General features: G+C 53.1%; 1 protein-coding gene across 1 annotated transcript in view; it reads left to right on the top strand.

The window, feature by feature from the left end:
- SHANK2 (SH3 and multiple ankyrin repeat domains 2) overlaps nt 1-12888 on the top strand; it is a 669522-nt gene that overhangs the window by 87343 nt on the left and 569291 nt on the right. Inside the window, exons 4-6 of the mRNA XM_011987076.1 lie at nt 800-1003; nt 6534-6605; nt 9845-9953. Of these exons, the coding sequence (XP_011842466.1) occupies nt 800-1003; nt 6534-6605; nt 9845-9953 (385 nt within the window). The remainder of the gene's footprint in view (nt 1-799; nt 1004-6533; nt 6606-9844; nt 9954-12888) is intronic.

Below are 12888 nucleotides of genomic sequence, written 5' to 3'. Positions count from 1 at the left end.
GGCTAACACGGTGAAACCCCATCTCTACTAAAAATACAAAAAATTAGCTGGGCATAGTGGCAGGCGCCTGTAGTCCCAGCTACTGGAAGGCTGAGGCAGGAGAATGGCATGAACCCGGGAGGCGGAGCTTGCAGTGGGCTGAGATAGCGCCACTGCACTCCAGCCTGGGCAACATAGTGAGACTCTGTCTCAAAAAAAGACACTGTGAGGGCTGGAGATTTTTTTGTTTGTTTTGTTTTGTTTTTTGTTTTTGAGACAGAGTCTTGTCTTGTTGCCAGGCCGGAGTGCAGTAGCACAATCTTGGCTCACGGTAACCTCCGACTCCCTGATTCAAGTGATTCTCCTGCCTCAGCCTCTCGAGTGGCTGGGATTACAGGCACGTGCCACCATGCCCAGTAAATTTTTGTTTTTTTAGCAGAGATGGGGTTTCACCATGTTGGCCAGGATGGTCTCGAACTCCTGCCCTCGTGATCTGCTCACCTCGGCCTCCCAAAGTGCTGGGATGACAGGCGTGAGCCACTGCACCCGGCCGGTGCTGGAGATTTGAGTCTGTGGTGAGACCAAGGCCAAAGAGACCAATGTCTCGTTCCTTCCTTTTTCCCTTTTATATTTACCAAATGTCTCTGTCCCAGCGACCAGTAGGCTTTATTTTTCCGCGTGAAAAGTTGTGGGTTCACTGTTCAGAGGGAGTGTTGGGAAGGGGTTGAAGCAGCTTTGTCGTCTCTGACCATGTGCCCCACGTGGGTGACTCAGGTAGTGTCCTCCGTCACTCACCAGCTGTCTTTGTCCTTCCTGGCAGAAATGCATTCGATTTAACCCGGACGCCACGGTGTGGATTGCAAAGCAGCGGATCCTGTGTACATTAACCCAGAGTTTGAAAGATGTCCTGAACTACGGCCTTTTCCAGCCGGCCAGCAACGGGCGCGACGGCAAGTTCCTGGACGAGGAGCGGCTCCTGCGGGAGTACCCACAGCCTGTGGGCGAGGGCGTTCCTTCCCTGGAGGTATATTTCAGCCCACGGTGCATGGACCGTGTTTGTGTCACAGCCTGGATGCCGTGGTGGGTGGGGGAGACACGGTGGTGGGGGGAGACAAATTCCATTTGTGTTGGGAAATTATCCCCACATTTAAAAATCAATCTGGGGTCTTAAGGTTTGATATGGTTTGGCTCTGTGTTCCCCACCGAAATCTCACCTCTAATTGTCATCCCCACGTGTTGAGGGAGGAACCTGTAATCCCCATGTATTGAGGGAGAGAGGTGGTTGGATCATAGCGGCTTCCCATGCTGTTCTCATGATGGTGAGTGTGAGTTCTCACGAGATCTGATGGTTTTATTCTAAGTGTCTGGAAGTTCCTCCTTTGCTCGTCTCTCTCCTGCTGCCTTGTGAAGAAGGTGCTTACTTTCTCCTCACCTTCTGCCGTGACTATAATGTTCCTGAGGCCTCCGCAGCCCTATGGAACTGTGAGTCAATTAAATCTCTTTGCTTCATAAATTACCCAGTCTCAGGTATTTCTTTATAGCAGTGTGAAAATGGACTCATAAAAGGTTCCATCTGATTTTGCCGTGAATCTCACACTGTTGTACAACTTTTATAATTTTTTTTTCACTGCAGATTCAAAGAATCCCTGGAGAGAAATCTTGCTGTGAATAATAAACCATAGGTCTGATTCAGGCTTTCATAACCAGGACCGTGGGTCCTGAGCATGCAGAACGGGGCTCCCCATGCTTCTCTGAGGGGTTTTACGTTTTTCCCTCCCAGCGCCTAGTGGATGGTGTGTTCTCCTTCTCCACCTATCCAGACACCAGCTGGATGTCAAGAATTAATTCAGTTCTGACACTAACTACAAGTTTAAGGGCTCAGTCCCACAAGACGGCCCTCCATAAACGTCAAGTCCCCAGGCCACCCACACTTCTGTCCCATTTGGCTGTGAACTAGGGGTTCCCACCATCCCCTTTTTGGGTTCGATCACTTGCTAGAGTAGCTCAGAGAACTTAAGAAGGCATTTTAACTACTACCCCCTGCTTATTACAAAGTGTACAAACGCATAGCTGATGAAGAGGTGCATTGGGTGAGGTCGGGAGGGCCCAGCCTGCAGGAGCTTCCGTCCCTGTGGAGTTGGGGGTGTGCCACCCTCCCAGCACGTGGATGTGCTTGTCAGCTCGGAAGCCTCCAGGCCCCGTTGTTGAGGGATTTTTATGGAAGTTTCATTACATAGGATGAAATCACTGACCATGGTGATCCGATTCCATCCTGCTGGTCAGCAGGGAGGCTGGGAATCCTGACCCTCAAGTCATGGTCTGATCCTTCCGGCCACCAGTCCCCATCCTGGAAGCTGCCTGGGAGTTGAGAGTCATCTCATTAGTGCTCCAGAGATACTCTTATCACTGAGGACATTCCAAGGGTTTTAGGAACTCTGCCAGGAATCAGGGACACAGAAGGAATTTTTAAATTACATCATGTTCCTCACGGTAGTCTTCTTTCATTGCTATGAAGAAATAACTGTCTGGGTGAGGTGGCTCACGCCTGTAATCCCAGTACTTTGGGAAGCCAAGGTGAGTGGATCACCTGAGGTCAGGAGTTCGAGATTAGCCTGGCCAACACAGTGAAACCCCGTCTCTACTAAAAATATAGAAATTAGCTGGGTGTGGTCATGTGCACCTGTAATCCCAGCTACTCGGGAGGCTGAGGCAGGAGAATCACTGGAATCCTGGAGGTGGAGGTTGCAGTGAGCCAAGATGGCACCGTTGCACTCCAACCTGAAACTCTGTGTAAACTGTCTGAAAGAGTGAAACTGTCTGAAAGACAAAAACAAACAAACAACAGCAAAAAAACCTGAGACTGGCTGAGAGAAAAGAGGTTTGATTGGCCCACGGTTCTGTAGGCTGTACAGAAATTGTGGTGCTGGCATCGGCTCGGCGTCGAGGCCTCAGGGAGCTTGTTCTCGTGACAGACGGTGAAGCAGGAGCAGGTGTTAGGTGGCCAGAGCGGGTGCAGGAGCGAGCAGGGGAGGAGTAGTTCCTGGCTCCCCCGTGAACTAACAGAATGAGAACTGATTTACTACCTTGGGGAGTGCACCAGGCCCTTCAGGAGGGATCCGCCCCAGGACCCAGAGACCTCCCACCGGGCCCCACCTCCAACACCAGGGATCACATTTGAACATGAGGTTTGGAGGGGACATACATTCAAACCATGCCATTCCCCAATTCATCTCTGAGTCCTTGGGTAACAGGGTGGCTGAGTCCTTGGGTAACAGGGTGGCCATCCAGCTGTTCTCAACAGCACAACTTTGCTTCTGCTTCCTGCCCGGGTGACCAGGGCTCTTTGTGCTGCTGTCAGCAGCCACAAGCGCCTGGGCCTCCCTTCAGAAGTGGCCGATCCATAAGACGGGGCAGCCCTGACACGTTTCCACGCGATACATGACCCTTGTCTCTGCCTTCTGACCTGGGCTTGCTGTGTCCCAAGTTTACAGGCAGTGTTTCCTGTAGTATATACGTGTTGGGTTATGTCAGTTAAAAGAAGCCGGAAACGGGTCATTTCTACTCCTGCACAGCATGTTGGCATCGTTCAGTGATTGCACTCACTTTAGCTTAGTCAACAGCGAGAGGCTGCATATGTGTAATTGCAGCTGGCTTTTGAGCAGCCTAAGTGGGTTCTCCACTCGGTGACTAGAGATTCCTCTGAAGCCCGAGATGTCATGGACGCCCACCCAGGACTAAGGCGATGCTGCGTCTGCATGTTTCTCAGTTCCGTTGTGACGTCGAGGCTGAGGTTGTTGGGATCCCCAGTGTGGACCATGTGTCAGATTCGGGGAGGGGTTTCAGTGGAGAAAAAGATGAGATGACACTTGGAAGTTGGGTGGTTTAGAGCAAATCACTCATGGGTCCTGGCCTCAGTTTGCTTATCTGTAAAATGGGTATCCATTGGGAAAAAAATTGTCATTGAGGTCCAACTAAGGATCAGACACTTCAGGCACAGTAAAGTCAAGGTGCTGATCCCACAGACTTTACACTCCAGTGGGAGGTGATGGATCAGGAAGAATAAATACACGCAGTTCATTTCAGGGGCTGATCATATCCATAACAGCAGGAAAACTGGGCGAGAAGACCAGAGAATCTGGGAGCCTCCTCTGCATCTGGCCCCAGTACCTGTAGCTGTGCAACCTCGAGCCAGCCACCCACGCTCTCTGAGCCCCAGATTCCCGGTCATTGAGTGAATGTTAGTGGTGACGTCCGGGAGTGGTGGTGAGGGCCAGAGAAGGTATTCATGGAACAGTGTGTGTGTTGTGAGTCTGGCCATCCACAAGTCCCCAGATTGACGTTGCAGCTGCTGCTCTGATTTCATTGTTATGAAATTGTTGCTGATACTTTCTGTTTGGTTTTTGTTTTGTTTTGCTTTTGAGACCGAGTCTCGCTCTGTCACCCAGGCTGGTTGCAGTGGTGTGATCTCGGCTCACTGCAGCCTCTGCCTGCTGGGTTCAAGTGATTCTTATGCCTCAGCCTCCTGAGTAGCTGGGATTACAGGTGCCCACCACCATGCCATGCCCAGCTAATTTTTGTATTTTTAGTAGAGACGGGTTTCACCATGTTGGCCAGGCTGTTCTTAAATTTCTGGCCTCAGGTGATCCACCTGCCTTGGCCTCCCAAAGTGCTGGGATTACAGGTGTGAGCCACCATGCCTGGCCAAAATTGTTGCTGGTACTTAGGTTTATTCATCTCCCCAGGCCACTGTCCCACCAGGTGACCCACTGCAAAGGCTGATATTGGCCCAGGAATTGACACATTAGGGGCAGGTATCAGTCTGGGCTCTTTGCTTCAGATAATTTCAGCATAATATGGTGGGCTGCTTATGAAACGTTGGAGAAATAGCAAGAAAAAGGATTTGTGGTCCTGAGCCGGTGTCCTCTGTGGTCACGGGCTATAAATGTTTATGACTCTGGAATAAACACTCCCTGCTTGAATACTTTATCCTCCTGCCCAGAGATGCTATAGGCCCGAGCGAATTATTTTATATCTGGAAAGGGGACCCGTGGAATTGAATTCCCTGAGACTTTTAGGCTTAGTCACATGATTGTGAGCCTGAGAAGGCACCTGGCATCATTCTCAGTGGCTTCTGAAATCTGGACCAGAGGCGTGATTGGTTCCAGGGCATGGACACACAGAACCTGCTGTCCTGGAATCTAGAATCAGAGGTGGAAATTCTAAAATGGGCCTGTAGCTCTTCCTACCTGCTCTGTTCTGGGAAATGAATGGGTGCCCTTCTGACCAGCACGCTGTCTCCCCAAACTGTGCAGCCTGCATTTCCCCAAACTTTCTGATTTCACAGCTGGTTTATTTTGGCACTTGAAAACAAAACCCTACAAGTATCAGTCTGTGCACAAGAATTTCGTCTTTTGTCAAATAGCCGTTTTGTCTGGCATGGTGGAAAAAGGAGAATAGGGTTGTTTATTTGGAAGCTTTCTATGAGATGCGGCTTTCGGTTTCAGGATGAGCTCACCCACCCACTACTCCACACTGTCATTTTACCCAGGGGCAGTTTTTGCTGGCCCTGAGCACACGTGTAACTGTGCAGGGTGACGGCATCAAGGGCAGTAAGGAGGGAGAGAGAAAATGGACTTGTCTAGTGGCAGGTCTGTGCCGGGAAGCTCACATTCAATGCTCAGGCCACTCTGGAAGGTGGTGCTGTTATCCCCATGGGGCAGATGAGGAAACTGAGGTGAGACAGGAAAGTGCCCAGCCCTGAGTTACCCTGTGAGTTGAGAGCGTTAGGGCTGGGATTGAAACAGAGGTCCCGACTCCAAACTGCTGTGACTCCTAAATGCTCAGTGTCCTTTCCAGACCTTCTGCAGCATCTCCAGCCCAGCGGGGCGCTGGGGGGGGGAGGGGGTGTTTTAGAGACTCGCCAAGCCCGCTCCAACAGTGTTGCTTACTCCCTACATCTGAGGAAGACGTGCCCCTCGGTCCACGCAATGATGTAATTTCCAGTTCAAAGGAGGCCCTGCTGTTTGCAGGGAAAAACAGTAGCTCCAGCGTTCTGGGTGGAGGTTGCGGGAGTACAGGAGGTGGGGCCTTTCCCAGGTGGGGCTTCTAAGGTGTCTTTTAACTAAGGTGGACGATGTAGGAGAAAAACCTGGTGTTTGGAGCAGCATCCTTGTTTACCAAAAATGCCTTGTCGAGGGCTGATCGATTCCCCCGGGAGGAACCGTCACCATCCCGTTAGCTGGGGAGCCCATCACCGGGTGGGAGACCTCCCAGCTCCTCACCTGCAGGATCTTCCCTGCCCCTTGCTCCTGTTTCTTTTTATGGTTTTTTGGCTAAACTGCTGCAGAATCTTGGCAAACGTGACGCTTAGGATGTTGTAGGCTCTGGGGTGCAAATACCAGTCATTTATTTAAAACTGGAAGAGTTTGCTGTGGGGTTCCCTCTCTTCTATGACATAGCCAAGGAACAGGCCCATTTTCCGTCTGAACAGCTGTGTGAAGCATTGACCTGTTTTCTTTCTCTCTCTCTCTCTCTTTTTTTTTTTTCTGTGCCAGTTTCGATACAAGAAGCGGGTGTATAAACAAGCCAGTCTCGATGAGAAACAGTTGGCCAAGCTCCACACAAAGGTATGCAGGGAATGGGCTGTAATTTATACGTACGGCGTCCTCGTTGTTATCTTGTTGTGTTATCTTTAGACACTCTGCTTCCAGGGGCACCTGCTGTGTACCTGGCGTGGCATGTGGCCGGTCTGGGATGTACAGGCAGACTGGCCGCCACGGTGCACACTGCGGAGACCCACCCGGGAAGCAGCAGGGGCTGCTTCGTGTGGCCGTGGGGGCTCGGGGAAGGGGGGCAGATCCCACTGGCTGCTACAGGGAGGATCAAAAGTGGTGGCTCCGAAGAGAGTGGGATCTAGACGCACGGCGTGGTGGAGGGAAGAGGGTCCATGCCGAGTCCCGTATTAGTGTTCTGCTGTTGTTGCTTCAGGAAAAACCTTGTGAAAGTGCTGTTGACGTAAACTGCACTGAAGTTAGACTGCAGGTGAGCAGCAAGGGCATTGCACACGGTGTTCACAACGTGGCAGAATGCACTATGCCTTGAGCTCAGAGTCCCACATAAGACATCCACGCCACAGACACCCTGCTGTTTCTCAGGGTGCTGTGTGAGTTGAGGAGGAGGCATGGAGAGGGGTCTGAGGCATAGGGTGTGTGGGCTGAGCAGTTGGCTTAACTGACAGGAGGAGGAATCTGTAATACCCAGGAGGCTTTTGTCCCGGCCCCTGGTGCTGTTCCTAAGGAGAGCCCAAGAGCATTCCCTGCAGAGCATGGGGTGGAGAGTCGGGGCAGCTGCCTGAAGCGCTTCCCTTCGAGGGCCCTGGTGCTCTCCAGGTGAGCTTCCCTGTAGCTGTGAGCTCACCAATGGCTTTCTCAGCCAGCAGGATCCTCTCGGGTTTTGTTTGGCTGCCCCCACTTCTTATATCAGATGGATACAAGGATTCTGTTTGGTTGGTTTGTTTCAGACAGAGTTTCGCTGTGCTGCCCAGGCTTCAGTGCAGTGGCATAATCTTGGCTCACTGCAACCTCTGCCTCCCGGGTTCCAGCGATCCTTCTGCCTCAGCCTCCCGAGTGGCTGGGATTACAGGCACGCACCACCATGCCTAGCGATTTTGTATTTTTAGTAGTGATGGGGTTTTGCCATGTTGGCCAGGTTGGTCTCAAACTCCTGACCTCAGGTGATCCATCCGCCTCGGCCTCCCAAAGTGCGGGGATTACAGGCGTGAGCCACTGTGCCCGGCGGGATTCTTATTGTACTCACTGGGTTCTAATCTGTCATTATCATTATTGATTTTTGTGCTCAGGTTGTCCAGATGTGGCCGGCAGTTGCCCTTCCTGTGGTGCTCTGCCCTGTGGCGCGTCCCCACCATCCTTGACGCACCGGCCACTTTCTGGCACAAGATGCTCTGGGCTCTTCCTATCCTTCCCCTGCCTCTGCCCTGGAATTTGCCTGGAAAGCGGTATTCAGACAGCAAGGTCTGGGTGCTTCTGGGTTTTTTTTTTTTTTTTTAAATCACCCTCTGATGTGCAGATAAAAACGTATTTGTGAATTTTAAAAATGCTGATTTGTAAATAACAATGCAGGGTTTCAGTGACATCACGTGTAGGTCGTGCGTTTTGGGGCATTGGATCAGGTCTGGTTCTGGACTCTATAGAAAACGGTCAGATGGAAATCCCGCCTGTGCCAGGAGGCTGAGAGGCCCAGGAACCTGCTGTGTCAGAAGCCACCTTTGTCCCCTTTCTTTATCTTGAGAGAGGTACAGAGTAGGGACAAAGAATTAGGCTGGTGAGGAGTGTTAGACGCAGCAGGCAGAGGGGTGCCAAGTCCCACAGTCCTGCTCAGACAGCCCAGGCTGGCTCTGGATGGGCAGAGGATCATGACTTTTCTTACAGCGAGGCTGGGAGGCTAGGAAAGTTCCCACCCCGTCAGGTTGAGCTGCGGACCGTCATGACCTCACAGCAAATGAGCCCCGCCCTTCACCTTGAGCCACTCGGGGACCAGGCTTCGCTGTTTTCTGCCTGTGTGGCCACGGGGTTCACCACAAAGTGGGTTAAGTACCAATCTGCGGGCCTCACTCCGTGGTGATGGAGGCAGGAGGCTGGCCCTGGAAACTGGAGATTTGAAAAGTGCTCCAGCAGCCCGGCTGTCTCTTCCGAAAGCAGAGGAGCATCCGTAGCTCTCAGCAAAGTATCTAAGGCCATTTGCGCTGCTTTTACGAAATACCGTGGGTAACTTATAAACCACAAAAGTGTGTCTCTCACCATTCTGGAGGCTGGAAGTGTGAGATCGTGGCATCGGCAGGTTCAGCATCTGGCGAAGGCCTAGTTCCTGGTTGGGATGGCCATCGTCTTGCTCTGCCTTCATGCGGAGGAAGGGGCAAGGGAGCTTTCTGGGACCTCTTCTGTAGTGACACTACTCCCATTCACGAGGGCTTCACCCTCCTGACTTTGTCACCTCCCAAAGGCCTTACCTCTCAATGCTATTACATCGGAGATTATTCAACTTAGGAATTTTTGGGGGACGCACACATTAAGTCCGTAGCACCAGGATGGTGAAGAGTGAGGGGATTTTAAACATTCATCCAGGACAGGCTGATTGTACTTGCCTCGTGCCAGACACTGTGCTCAGCCTGTGGGTCCAAAAGCCTCAGCTCCAGGAGCCTCAGGGCTTGCAGTGCGCCCTGGCGAGAGTGGGTCTCCCGAGTGTACCAGTCAGGAACTTTCCCAGACCCTGGAAAGACATTTGTTTTTCTTTTTTTGAGACAGGTCTTGCTCTGTTGCCCAGGCTGGAGTGCAGTGGCATGAACACAGCTCACTGCAGCCTTGGCTCAGGTGATCCTCTTGCCTCAGCCTCCCGAGTAGCTGGAATCATGTGTGCCACCATATCCGGCTAATTTTTTATTTATTTATTTATTTATTTATTTATTTTTGAGACGGAGTCTTGCTCTGTCGCCCAGGCTGAAGTGCAGTGACGCGATCTCGGCTCACTGCAAGCTCCGCCTCCTGGATTTACACCATTCTCCTGCCTCAACGTCCCGAGTAGCTGGGACTACAGGCGCCCGCCACCTCGCCCGGCTAGTTTTTTGTATTTTTCAGTAGAGACGGGGTTTCACCGTCTTAGCCAGGATGGTCTCGATCTCCTGACCTCGTGATCCGCCCGTCTCGGCCTCCCAAAGTGCTGTGATTACAGGCTTGAGCCACCACGCCCAGCCGTAATTTTTTGATTTTTTGTAGAGACGGGGTCTTACTTCGTTGCTCAGGTTGGAACATTTCTTATAAAGATGTTTGAATTGTATTGTTTTTCCTTCTAGACCAATCTGAAGAAATGCATGGATCACATTCAGCATCGCTCGGTGGAGAAGATCGCCAAGATGCTGGACCGAGGCCTGGATCCCAATTTCCACGACCTGGAGACCGGAGGTGGGCACTCACTAGAGGGGACCTTACCAGGCTTTACGGAAGCATGGAAAAGGCCAGCCCGCTGCTCAGGCTACCCGTGAATGACGCGGCCGTTACGTTTTACTTGGTTTTGCTTGGTGTTTACAGGTGCATTCTCACTCTCCTCTGGCTTCTCAGTCAGCAGGGGCTGAGTCCGTCTTGTCCATGGGGCATCCCCAGCGTCTTGCACGGGGCCTGGAGCACGGCAGGTGCTCGGTGCAGAATTGTTGAGGAAGTGAATGAATGAGCAGATGACACGCATGTGTTGTGCCCCTGTGTGCCAGCCTTGGATCTTTGGAGACACATATGTTTGTAAAGGCGGAGGATGTGTGTTTCTGCCTTCCGCTGGGCACGGGCAGCCCAGCAGACAGGCATCTGCACATACGCATCTTCTTATTCCCCTGCTGGAAACCACATTCCTCACGAGTGTGGGCCTCTAAGCATCGGTCGGGAAAGACGGCCCAGGCCCTTGGTGGTTCCACGAGTGTGTCTTTACAGCGTGACCGTCCTGTGCACCAAAGGGTTCAGTGCCAGCCCCCGCCTCCACTCAGCGTCAATAGCAACACCTAGTTGTGACAACCAACAGTGTCTCCAGACATCACCCACTGTCCCTGGGTATGAGCACTGTCACCCCAGGTGACAGTCCCTTGCCAGCAGGGCACCAGCTGGAGTTGGCAGGCAGAGGTTAGGTCCTTACGGAGAACCAAGAGTGGCGGAGGTGAGGGTCTCCATAGCAACTCAGAGTATGCCCCCTCAGGTGGGCTATCCTGGGCTGGGAACACTCCTCCTGGGCTCAGGGCAGTGGGCACCTCCCTCCCCTCTTGTCTTGAGTGTGCCAGCCCTGCTTCTGGCCCCTGCATGGTGTGCCGTCGTCACGTACCGGTGTCACACCTCCAAAATATAAAATACACAACAAATGTGCTTGTCAACTGAAGGATGCCACTTTCTCATCATTTGTGGGAACCCCTCAGACCTCTGAACGCCGGGGGAGACCCTGCTGGGCGTGGATCCAGCCTGCACAGCTCTGCCTGAGCACTGCTGGAGGACTGTCCTTGCCTCTTTGCCATTGTCTGTGTCCCTTAGGCTTCACTGTGAGCGGCAGGAGAAGCCGGCACAGGAGCTTTGATGCCTGTGACATCGGGAGGCAGGACTGCATGAGCGTGGCTCGGAGGGGCAGAGTGCACCCAGCGGGTAGGGAAAGGGTAGGAAGGCGAGTGCCTGTCTACAGCTGAGCAGGCCCCAGGCCCTGCGCCGATCCTCCATGAGTCAGGGAAGCCTGAGGGTCTGTGTGCAGGGCAGTGACGTGGACAAGGCCGAGCTTTCGCTGGAGGTCTGGGCAGTCCCAGCTGATGGCGTGAAGCAGGAGGCTGAGTGGGGCTTGTGTTGCTGGGGACATCTGGAGAGGAGGAGAGTGGAAAGGCGGTGATGGGGACAAGGGCATGTGGCAGGCAGGAGTAGTAGAGTCTAGGCCTGCAGGGCATCTGGAGGGTGGTGGGCAGCTGCAGGGCTTCATCTTATGTGAGTGGTGGCCCTCAGCCGTGGGGCCGGCAGTGGGAGGAGGAGAGGAGTTGAGGTGGGAAGCAGAGAGGCCTGACCCGGGTATGGTGGTGTGACGGAGAGCGTGCAGGTCTGCAGGCAGCTCGGGAGAGCCCTGGCCAGTCGGCCTTCCCCGATGTGGACGCATTCTGTGCTGCGCTGACGTGGCAGTTTCTCTCTGGCGATGGCCTCTGTGCCAGCTCCTGGCTCTGTGAGGACTTGAGCCCTTTCCATCTGAGGCTGTGAGAGTAAATGGACCCAGGGGCTCCTGAGCTTGACCTTGAGCCTCGGAGCACCTCCACGGGCAGCCTTCATCCTGAGCTGCTGACCCGGACTCTCCCTGGAGACAGCCTTTGGCCGTGGCTCCCACCACCCTGGCAGAGCCACTTACGTCTTCATCCTGGCCTCGTCCAGGGCTGTTTCTGATGCTGCTGTGGGGTAACCAGGCAGCGTGGCCCTCTGTCTCGCCTTGGCCTGGCCGGCAGTAGGAGGAGGCTGGGAGTCCCTTCTGAGCTGCTGTGCTCCTCTCTTCCTGATGTGCCCACTGTAATTGGCCCCCGTCCCAAGCCAGGCCTCCCCCGGCTTCCTTCACCAGACTGTTGTTGGTGTCTCGACTTTAAGAGTTCTGAAATGACTGTTATTCCAGAATAGACCCTCAATTTGCTGCTAAAAACGCATCAGTGCAGACTCTGAAACAGGTAAGCAGCGATTTCTCTGGGCCCTGCCTGGAGTTAAAGCTGCTGCCACTCGAATCCTGGATTAGGCCGGTGCCAAACATCAAGTTCATGGTTGTTAGAGCCGTTGTGGAGGTGCGTAATTAAAGAGGGAGAAAGACCTGACCACGTTCCCCAGAACTCAGGAGAGACGGCTCGGGAGCCTGTTCCGTGGAGACGGTAGCACGGAGTTACCTTTCGAACGTTCTGAAATATTCTCATGATGACAAGCCTCCGGGCTGGTTTTCTGATGACAAAGACCAAACCCAGAGAAGACACAGGAACTCCTGCTGTCATCAGGTCCCTGACAAGTGGCTCCTGGGAAAGATCACTCACTTAAGGACAGGCGTTCTAGGGTCTCCAGCAAAGGCAGAGACCTGCGGGGCCGGGGCCTGGGCCGGGGCCCCGGTGGGTCTGGTGCTCACAGACAGAATGCGTGCGTGCTTCCTTACGGGACACTTCCCTGCATCACCCAGGGAGACGATGAGCACACACAGAGGTTGGGGGTTTGTTTTGTTTTGGTTTTGGCCTCGACAGAAATCATTACCCCTCCCTCCTCTTTCCTTTTTTTTTTTTTTTTTTTTTTTTGAGACAGGGTCTCCCTCTGTTACCCAGGCTGGAGTGTAGTGGCGCAATCTCAGCTCCCTGCAGCCTTGACCTCCCAGGTT

Source organism: Mandrillus leucophaeus, unplaced genomic scaffold, assembly GCF_000951045.1.
Source record: "Mandrillus leucophaeus isolate KB7577 unplaced genomic scaffold, Mleu.le_1.0 Scaffold30, whole genome shotgun sequence".
In the NCBI taxonomy this organism is placed as follows: domain Eukaryota; kingdom Metazoa; phylum Chordata; class Mammalia; order Primates; family Cercopithecidae; genus Mandrillus; species Mandrillus leucophaeus.
The sequence above is the reverse complement of the archived record's forward strand: the minus strand, read 5'-3'. Positions and strand labels throughout refer to the sequence as shown.